At 46.9% G+C, this 10,992-nt stretch overlaps 1 protein-coding gene across 5 annotated transcripts in view; it reads left to right on the top strand.

Annotated features, from left to right (window-relative positions):
- The window catches only part of SPEN (spen family transcriptional repressor), a 66,734-nt gene that overhangs the window by 12,594 nt on the left and 43,148 nt on the right, over positions 1–10,992 (top strand). For all 5 annotated transcript variants that reach the window (XM_027693190.1, XM_027693193.1, XM_027693192.1 and 2 more), the window contains exons 2-3: positions 5,049–5,369; positions 8,638–9,114. In XM_027693190.1, coding sequence (XP_027548991.1) covers positions 5,049–5,369; positions 8,638–9,114 — 798 coding nt within the window. The remainder of the gene's footprint in view (positions 1–5,048; positions 5,370–8,637; positions 9,115–10,992) is intronic.

Here is a 10,992-nt window from a genome sequence, read left to right as displayed (position 1 = left end):
CTGGTAAGATCCCAGTGTGGTGGGTGTTCTGGTAAGATCCCAGTGTGGTGGGTGTTCTGGTAAGATCCCAGTGTGTGGGTGTTCTGGTAAGATCCCAGTGCGGTGGGTGTTCTGGTAAGATCCCAGTGTGGTGGGTGCTGGTGGCAAGGCTGCAGTGCTGTAGGTTCTGCTGCTCTTTGGTGTGTTATTTTCTGTACTGGGAAGTGGCTGCTCATGCTGCTGTGGTGGGCCAAGTTCTCAGGCTGTGAAATGAACATCCATGATAGCAGAAGACCCTAGAAATGATGTTTGTGGAGTCAAGAGACATCCATAGCCTGGCTAGAAATCCCTGTGGATCTGGTGGTGGCATCCTGCTTTATGGAGCTGTAGTATCTCCACATCTTGGATTTCCCTGTACCTGGAGCCAGACCTGCTTTGTGCAGGGGGAATGCAGGGCTGGAGTACCACGGGTACTTGGATTCATCCGGAGTTGGGAATAAGGAGAAGAGGCACAGACATCTGGCAAAGTACTATTTCAGGTCACATTATTTTGTTATGAAATAACAACAAAGCCAGAGGAACGTGATTGGCCAAGGAAAGCTTCAAGCTGTGCGAGCGTTCTACTGAATAATGCAGGCTGGGGCTTGCCGGGGTTATATAATCACGGAGGAAGAAGGAGCTTGAGCGTGGCACGGAAAAATCAGCCGAGCTTTTCAGATGGCTAAAGATATCTGGATGTAGCCAAAGGGAACCCAAGTGAATGCAAAATACTTGGATGTCCTCCTGTATCGGGGCGTCTTGTCAAATCATGCTCGTAATGAGCGGCGCAGGAACGTGCACAAAGAGCTGCTGGGTTATTTTGGGTCTTGCAGGGTGTCTTACAGTTAGTGGTATCTGGAGCGTAGCATTGTGTCAGATTCAAAATTAAAATGCAGTGAAGGTTTTTAGGCTGGGATGGAGCTGCCCTGCAGAACTCTGCAGTGGTGGAGATGGTCGGGTATAAAAGGTGTTCACGAGCTTGGGGGGAGCTCAGTGTGAGAAATCGGGAGGTACCGTGATTTAAAGTGGGATTTGGTTTATATTAAAAAATGAATTCTCCCTGATTTCAACCCACCTTTTCTTATCACGTGTAGATCATCCTGTAAAAATCCTAATGAGTTCATGGAATATTGCAGCTGAATGGTTTGTTGGACGTGGAAAGCCGAGGGTGCTGGTACCCCGGTGCAGGGCAGGTTGGGGGCTGGCTTTGGCTGTGTCTGGGTGACACGTCGCCCCTGGGGAGGAGGAACCAGCCCGGCCTTGCGCTGGCCAGGCGCGTTTCCCACCCCGGCCGCGCTGTCTGCCGGTACGGGAGGAAGAGCTGGGGAGGAGGAAGGGCTGGAGAGCGAGGGAAACATGCCGAGCAGCCGTGCCAAGAGCCCAGGGACATTTCAGCTGCTTGAATATAGAGGTGCTTTGATCTACAGTGAATAAACCGATAATGCTTAAATTATGAATTCCTTCTCTTTGTCTGAAAAGCTGGATTAGCGAGGCTTTGTTCGGGCCGTGATTATTGAGCAACTTTTTCCTGCCAGGGCCGCTCGATGTGTGTTTACAGCCGGGGGCTGCGCTGCTGGAGGGGCTCGGTGACATAACAGCTCTCGCACGGCCTCGCCTCCTGCGCTTCATCCCACCGAAAACACGGCCCTCGCCGTGACCCGCAGCTAATGATTAATCGGCCGGAGCCGCGGACGGGAAGGGGCACTAAAACGCCTCGTTTTCCTGAGTCTGCGGAGCCCGAGCCGAGCGAAGGCGCCTCTTTGTTTCTGTTGGTCTGGCAGCGATTGCAAAACGCAGCCTTGGGAAGGGCTGAGCGCAGGTGGAGCGAAGGTTGAGAGGAGCCGCTCTGCCAGCGCTGCCAAAGGTCGCGGCCGTGCCTCCCCTGGGCTTTTGTCCCCTCTTCCCAGCCCTCTGCCCGGACAAAGGTCTCCCCTCGGGGCGCGCTCGCCTCCATCTTGCCTTCGCTTCGGTGTGAGGAAGTGCGGGGCTGTCGCCGCCTCTCCTCCCCCGGCCCTCCAGAAAGTAGCGTGTTTTTTTTTCCCTGTAACGTGTTCCTGCGCTGCAGTGAAGCCTTGTGGTGATGCAGCACTGCAGATCTCCCTCCTCTCCCCCCGGTCTCCTCCCGGCAGCATCTGCCAAGACGGGAGCAGCTCGGAGAGACGCCAATGGGTGCGGCCGGGCCGGATCCCTCGGCAGATGCATCCTCCGGTGGGGACCCAAGGGTGTCTGTAATGACACGGAAAATGCAACCTTCCTCTTCCAGCAGCTGTCCTGGAATACTCAGGGCCGGTTTTCTTTCATCCCCCCCCCCCGCCTTTCTGCTCCCTTTCTCCTCCCCCCGCCTGCCTCCCTTGCTTTCAGCAAAGACGATTGTCACAGATTATCCCGAGGGCTCGTCAAGGGTACGGGCAGGACACCAAAGCACAGCGTTTATTTGTGTGTCTGGATAACAACAGGGGGATTAAAAGGCGCCATCTCCGAGGGGAGTGATGTAGTACCATGGCTGCAGTGGAGTACAGGAGTAGCCTCCCCCATGCATTTCTTAGTTAGAAAAAAATAATACTAATTTTTTAATTACCAAAATACACATGTGAACATTAACACTGGGAAGAGTTGTGCGTTTGCCGAGTGATTTTTGTGGTACATGGGAACCTTATTACATGGATGTTTTGTATCTTCTCTTTCTGGGTAGCATTACCTTGAATATTTGAACATTTTAACACATTCTGGATCTTCTGCAGCAAAAGAAAACATTGAGGTCTGACTGTGTGTATGTATAATAACACATGGGGGTTAGGATTTCAGAATGGGGCAGTAATTGTTGAGGTGGTCAGAGCCCAGTTCTGATGTCAGCACAGGCAGCACTTCATGTGAGGTTTGCTGTGGTCTCTGCAGTAAAAGGGCAGTTGGGATTTTAGGGATTTTGGTACCATTTAGGATACTATTCCCCCCCTCGAAGATTGTAAGCAAATATGGGCTTGTGTTGCCAGGAACTGAACGTGTTAACAGCAAAAGGAGAGTACGTGTTCTACCCAGTCACACTGGGAACTACATGGTTTAGAACTCACTGCATGTGAGGGTTGGAGCCTTCTGTCCTTTTACATCTTTATTTGTAGAGAACCAGTGCTAAAACATGTGTTAAAGGGTGGTCCTAACTAGGATTCCTAATTATTTTCCTATTTTTGTCACGTTCATTCATGGCATGAACATTTGCTCAAATAGGCTCTTTCCTGTTTTCCTTCCCCTTCCTTCCTTTCCTGTTCCTTCTCTCTCTACATCTGGCACATCCAATTAAGCCATTTTTTTTCCCCTCACACAGATTTTATTAACCATCTCCTCTTCTGGGCCTTCTAAATCTTGCCTTCAAGGCAAGGTAGCAATATCCAGCTTCCAAAGGGTACAAACTCTGAGGAACAGTTCCATTTGCCAGTGTTTGAAACTTTTAATTAAATAAAATAGAAATAAATAAGAAAAAATAACCAGGGTATCAGTTTGGTGTCACAGGTTGAGAAGCTCCCAAGAATTAATGTCACCCTTTGTACCCAGGAGTACAAAGGTGACAAGCTCTGCTCTGGAGAGCTGAGAGGCAAGAATGTGCCCCTTATGGAACTGTGTCTTTTTATGCCCAACAGGGCACTTTTTGACTCAAAAAGTGCTCTTGTTTGCACACATCCGTGTTCAGTGGAGTATAAACCAGGGGAAAAAGGGCTCTAAATCCAAACCAGGTTATATGTAAGTGTAGTAGGTCAGGCTGGAATGAGAAGGCAGCAGTGAGTGAGGCAGGCTTTCAGATCGTATTTAAGGATTAGTCATCTAACAACAATGATGAACTTGTGAGGTGCAGGGAAAGCCAGGCATGAAACCGAGGCAGCTGTGGGATCTGACGGCGGCTGTGCCTCAGCCCGGCCCTTGGATTCCCTTTTCCCTTCGTGTGTGGCTGAAAACTCTGCCTGTGTAAGGTCTGTTTACATCTGTTCAGCCTTGTGCTGCCTTTGTGAATAGAAAATTCTTGTAATAATTCTTCATGGAGTTTACAAATACTTCCTGACTGGGTTTTTTATTTGTATGTCCCTTTCCTCTATGTCAGCACATTCAAAAATGCGGGGTTTTTTGCCTCTTTTTGTCCTGGATTACCCACTGCAGTTCAGAGCCTTTCCCTGGTTTGCTCTGAATCTCTTGGCTGAGAGAACTGAGCACCCAGAATGCAACGTGCATTTGTTGGCTGTTAAAGCATCACTGTACTCATCCCTCCCATTTTGTCCTTTCTGCTGTGAGTTGATGCAAGTTATTCAAATATGTTTTTCCATCTTTCTTTCCTTGTGTACACAAACATGTTTGGGTTTATCTTTATTTTACATAGACATTTACTCATCCCTAAGTACCGGTGTTGCAGTTACTTAAGGCACATTACATAGGGTGGTGTCACATTCCCCCGGAGTTCCTGGTGTGGCTTGGTCCGTGCTGGGGGTGGGAGGTTTAACCCCATCACAACCCGGTCTGGGGGTGCTGTGTGGGCCATGTGTCCCACGAGGTGTTGGAAGTAGAGATCAGGAATGAGGATCACAGTGAAGGCTGGATTAAATACAGATGGGAGTAGTAGTTGAATTGCTGTGTCAAGGTTATTTGTTTCCTAAGAAGGTGGCTGGGCCGTCTGTATTTTTCCTCGTGACCCGGTTTTGTTTTAATTGTGGCTCTCCTGTCAGACTGGTGACACACAGGGTGCTCTGGTTTGAACACCTCTCTGTTCCTTCAGAGCTGTTATTGCTCTGTTGCTATAAAAGGGCGATCCCGTGGTTGGCTCCCCACACCAGGAGAGGAGTTCAAATGTAACCATGGGAAGTTTAAATGGCCCCTTCCCCTCTCCAAATGCCTTTCCCCCTCTTTTTAGAAAAGCTTCTCCCGGGGATTGATTTTGCTGCTGCATGGGAAGGGCAAAGGCCTGGATGTTGCTTTTGCAGGAGGCAATGCTATTAAACATGGTCATTTCCCCCCAGCACTAACCTGTGTGCTCTGCTTTGCTTCTCTTCCAGATATGGACGTGTCGAAAGTGTCAAAATCCTCCCTAAGAGGGGGTCGGAAGGCGGAGTGGCAGCATTTGTGGATTTTGTGGACATCAAAAGTGCGCAGAAGGCACACAACTCTGTCAACAAAATGGGAGATAGAGACCTACGGACGGATTATAATGAACCAGGAACCATTCCCAGTGCTGCGCGGGGATTGGATGATACAGTTTCCATAGCATCTCGTAGTAGAGAGGTTTCTGGGTTCAGAGGAGGTGGTGGGGGGCCCACTTACGGCCCCCCACCATCGCTTCATGCACGGGAAGGACGTTATGAGCGGAGACTTGATGGGTAAGTTCCAAGGTTTCTCTAGGCAGGTATTTTGTATTTGATATGGTGAGAAACACAAACTCGTATCTAGGGCCCCCAGATGGATTTAAAATTTTGGGAATTATCTATGTTTCCTATTTTGGGTTGGAAACGGAAGTGATTTCTATCCCAGTGGCTGGTACCTTGTGGATCCATAGAGGATGTGTCCTGCAGCTGGTTGGATATCTACCTACACTTGAAATAAGGTGGTTTTAAGATGGAAGATTTCCTTTGGCCAGCATCGATATTGGAGTTACTCTTTTCTAGAAGTAACGATCCCATTTCTTGGATAATATTAAGGCCTTGCTGGATGTATCCCTGCTGCCAGATGGAGCTATCTTACTCTACAACATGTGGCGAAGTTCTCTGTGGAGTATCTTCGGAATACTAGAACCTAAAATTCGGTGAAAGCTTGATGCCTAGTCCTCAGTTCTCACTATACGCAGTGGGTATGTTAATTGGATTGTCACCACAAAATTTCTAGTAAGACTTTAATGATGCAGCCCCTTGGATTCTACCGACAACTCTTAGCCATGGAAATAACGCTTGGATGGAGAAGACCGAAGGCTGCTTGTGATGGTTCCATTTTGGATCTACATCATTTCCAAGCTATTGGGATTATTCCTTCTGATGGTATTGGCAAAAAGAGATGATGGACATTACTAAATTTTGGAAATTATAGTGTTTTTATTTTTTTTTTTTTTAATGCTGGGATAAGAACTACTGCCTTGAATTTATTGGATGGTATACAGTCAAGACGCCAGTAGCCATGGGGAGTGGATTACTATCTAGTCTCTTAAAAAGCTCTCTGCTGCTCCACATTAAACATACTTTAGCTTTAAGGATGTGGTGCTAATGCCATTTGTGGATACACCAGTGAGAAGTGACTGGGCTGGATGGTTACCAAGGCGGCCAGAGGATGCCTGTGGGCAGCAGCGTGAGGGCCCTCGGGCCTCGGGGAATCTTCTACCAGCTGCTTGATTCAGACTTAGGGCTGGAAGTTAAAATAATGGATCTATTTAAGTGCCTTCTGTCTCAAGAAAGAAGTCTGGGGGTTTCAGAGTTACAGTTTCAGTCTGGGACTACTTCCGTCCAGTGGAATTTTTTTTTTGTATCTTGTCACTAAGATTTTTTTTTTTTCTTGTTGGTTCATCTAAAATATCATTTGACACCCTTGCCCATTAAGAAGGTGGATTACCCCTGTAAGAGGGGCCAAAATTGGGGAAGTTATGTTCACAATTCTCTCCCTAGATTTAATTGGGAATATAGGTCGTGTTTCCACACTTGGAAAAGGTTGGTATGTCCTGCCCTGTGTATATTAGCCCCTCTCCTAACCCAAGTCAAACCCTCTCTTTCCACTAACTCCAGTAGCACTTAGTACTAATAGATAAATGAAGAAAGCACTGTAGCCAGTAGCTGTTCAGCTCTGCTTCCTCTGTCTGTCTTCTGTGTCCTTCTCACGGATAAGGATTTGTTCTTTCTGTCAGCTCGGTAGCAGTAACCCGCTAGAAAATACTGCTTTTTCTCTGACCTCATTAAATCAGCTCTCACTGATTAACACCTCCTAGGATGCTAAATGCAATCGTTTATAAAATTGTTGATCTTGGTCCTTCAAAAGGGGGGAAAAAAAAAACAGAGACATGTTTCTATGCCAGATTCTGAAATATCTTTCCAAATTCCATTGTTGCAAGCAAGAGGTAATGGAAGTAGAAAGGCAACAATGAATTTCAAGCAGATGTAAAGTTAATGACATTCTGTTGCATGGGTAAAGTAGTTTCTTATATATAATTGGAGAGAAAAATGCAAGCAAAACGTGAGCAAGCTCCATAGAAAGCTTGATACTACAACAGAGGGTGAATATATTGAGAGAATTAAGGATCTAGTGATTCATTGGAGAAGGAATGGAAGGAACTTCCTGAGATGCTAATCAAAAAGAGATTTAAATCCAATTTTCAGTTTATAAAAGATCCCTGAAATATTTCTGCCATTTGAACTAGAGCTGTGATGCAGGAGAGGAGGAGGAGGCACTAGGCAGAATTGGGTTATCAGGATTCAGGGGGATTGAAGTGACTCATAACTGATTCTGAAGGAAGAATCCAAGAGAGAAGGCTGAAAAAAAAAAAGGTTGAAATGTCCTTCATAAGATGGATAATTAATTTTTAAATTAACTTTGGCTACCCTGACATATTTAGAATTTTACGAGTATTTTTTAAATGTTCAACGTAATCAATCTGGATTTCCATTTTGTGGATGTAACTGAGACGTACCGTCCTGGTACTTCTCAATTAGACTCCTCAGCTATTCATAATGTTCCTTTAACTTTATCTGTCAGTTTTACTATCTCTTTATTTGAGAGATCACACTAACTCAGAACATTACCGAGCCTTTCTCAATTGACATCCAAAATGTTGGAAATACTGAAACCAAGTGGACCGTAGCTGCTGGAAAGCAGTGTAGTCATGGAGATAGAAATTCTGTGATTGCAGCAACAGCAGCAATCGCAACAAAAACACCTCCTGAAAATTGGATTCCTACTCTTTGTGCAGGGGACCTGCATCCTTGCAGTTTTAACATCAGTAATGGAAATGTCCGTGAGTGTAGCAGTCTGGTGAGGCCAAAATTCCCTCCAAGAGGGTGAAATATTTTAGAACAGCAACAAGAAAACCCCTAATTTTCTGGGACTTCTCTATGGGTTATGCCACCCCTTTTGAAAGCAGCTTCTTATCTCTGGGTCATGCTTTGCACGGAGGCTTTCATGGCTACAGCCCGGTCTGCCACGCCATTTTTGCAGAAGGATAATTACAAGAGCTCCAGTAATTACCAAATCTCAGAAAAAAAAATGTTGAAGCTCTTAAGCAAAAGGGGAGGGGGGAAGAAGTTATGATGATCTCCACAAACATGAAATTTTTCTGGCTTACTGAACTTAAAAGAACCAAAACCAAACACAACTGATGAGGATTCTGCGCTGGAAAGCAGAATTTTTTTCCTGTGCAGGCAAGATGCTGGTCATGAAAGCCCCATATTGTGATTAAATCAAAATGATTGCTCAGCTTGATCGTATATACGAATATAACTTTGGAGTCAAGTAAAACGTTTTGAAGTTTGTCAGTGTTTGCTTGGTAGGTCATTGCTGGTTAGCAGAGAAGCAGTCGCACAATGAGCCGAGTGCTGCCGTGAATGTTTGCATGATTTGCTTTTAGTTGTGCCTGCCCCTTTCTGATGCGATGTTTTTCCCCCTTCCCAAATGCAGGGCTTCAGATAACAGGGAGCGTGCTTATGAACATAGTGCCTATGGACACCATGAGCGGGGGACGGGAGGATTTGATCGGACGAGACATTACGATCAGGATTACTATAGAGACCCTCGGGAGCGGACCTTACAACACGGGCTCTATTACACTTCTCGGAGTCGAAGTCCGAACCGTTTTGACGCTCACGACCCCCGTTACGAACCTAGGGCCCGGGAGCAGTTTACATTGCCCAGTGTGGTACACAGGGATATCTACAGGGATGATATTACGCGGGAGGTACGAGGCCGAAGGCCGGAGCGGAATTACCAGCACAGCCGGAGCCGGTCGCCGCACTCGTCGCAGTCCCGGACGCAGTCCCCGCAGCGGCTGCCCAGCCAGGCCGCCCGGCCCGCCCGCTCCCCCAGCGGCAGTGGCTCCAGGAGCAGATCTTCCAGCAGCGACTCCCTCAGCAGCAGCAGCAGTACCAGCAGCGACAGGTAGGTCCCTGTGCCGGGGCGTGCGGGGCGTTTGCCGAGGCGGCGAGGAGTTGTGAGCCCGGGCTGTGGACTGGTGGGGTGTTCCACGGCAAAGCGTCAGTCACTGGTGGAGAAGTGAACTGGAGTGAAATGTAAAAAGGCTCAGTTGGAATGAGATGGATCTGAGGGGAGCGCTGTTGGCATCACTGATGGTTTCCATGGTGGATCTGTGCAGTGTCCATAAGGCACTGGCTGGGCAAAACAGGGATGTGCGGACACGCGGCCTCGCTGCCCGTGAGCTTGGGGATGGTGTGGCTTTGGTACGCTCAGAGAACGGTGTGACTTGTATGTACTTGGAGAACAGGGTCACTGTTATGTGCTTCAGTGAGGGAATAAGCAAATTTTAAGGTCAACTACTTTTACAGGCCACAGTTTAAGGTACTTTGGGAAAAGGTAACTGGTATTGTTCCATCTCCTCTCGTTCCCTGTCACCGCTGACATTTAAAAGGTTGATTTGTCGCCTTCCCATTTTTTCCCCTGTTGCCTCGCAGCAAAAATTGTAGACTTGGAAGAATTAAAAGGAAATAATCCAAGTTTGCTGTTCCTAGTGATGCACCCATGTGCTTGGTTCTGCAATAGTTCTGTATTTGGTGTGGCTTCATAAAATACCTACAGGGTGGAAAGAAGGTGTTAGAGATAATCCCTGATTTCTTCTAGTAATTTTTAAATTCACGTTGAAGTGCCTCTGTGATTTTTAGCCTTTTAAGAGTAAATTCACCCTGAGATGGAAACCATGAAGCTACAATTGCACCCGTAAATGTTTTCTGCTCTTTGGTGAAGAGCTCTGCTCCTCAGGAGGGTTTGCAGAGTTGGCAGCATTCCCTTTGCATACCAGGTCTTTTCTAAAACTGAAAATATTCATTGAGTAAATAAGTGTATCAGTAGAATAAATACCTAGTGTTTGATTTCACAAGGGCTTGGAGTGACAGGACAAGGGAATGGCTTCCCACTGCCAGAGGGCAGGGATAGATGGGATATTGGGAAGGAATTCCTCCCTGTGAGGGTGGAGAGGCCCTGGCACAGGTTGCCCAGAGAAGCTGTGGCTGCCCCAGCCCTGGAAGTGTCCAAGGCCAGGATGGACGGGGCCTGGAGCAGCCTGGGCTGGGGGAAGGTGTCCCTGCCCATGGAGGGGGTGGAACAAGAGGGGCCTTTAAGGTCCCTCCAACCCAAACCATTCTGGGATTCTGTGATTATCACCATGAATGGAATTTACCACTGATATAAATCTCTAATCAAGGTAAATTATTCTCACCAAATCTTTCCTGCTTGAACGTTGGACCTTCTGGAAGGGTGAGATGGGCTGACACAGGGCAGAGCCTACAGAAGGGAAGATGAGGAAATCCTCTGATTTCCTCATCCCCTCACGTCTAAAGAATCATGCAAATATTTATTTACTTCTTTTAATTATTGTTTTCTCTTCCTGGGTTTAGAAATCCAGGTCGTGTCTTGGCTGGAGAGCAGGTGAAGAAGATTTGAGACGACTTTTAGGCTGCTTTAAGCGCCTGTTTGTTTATTTCTAACACCTCTCTCACTGAGAGCTTAAGGCTTGGATAAAGACAACCCTTTGTCAAAGACTTTTCACACTTATTAGCCCTTAAAAAAATCCCGGAGACTTCCAGAGGTCTCAAAAAAATATCCTAGAGAAGATGGATTTGAAAGGAGGGCTGGTTACATTTAAGGTTTAATAAAAAAATCCCAAGCAAGGGAAAAAAAAAAATCTCTTCTGGTGCTCCTTTGCTTCTTGCAGAGTGAGAAGGGAGTCCAAGAAACTCGTAATATTTATAATGTGTCATTGTTGGGATGTCGAGGCGGGATGAAATCCTGTTCTGGATTTGAGAG

This window comes from Neopelma chrysocephalum, unplaced genomic scaffold, assembly GCF_003984885.1.
Source record: "Neopelma chrysocephalum unplaced genomic scaffold, ASM398488v2 Primary Assembly neopelma1_90, whole genome shotgun sequence".
NCBI classification, from domain to species: Eukaryota; Metazoa; Chordata; class Aves; order Passeriformes; family Pipridae; genus Neopelma; species Neopelma chrysocephalum.
Note: the sequence above shows the minus strand (reverse complement) of the source record. Positions and strands in the feature narration are given on the sequence as shown.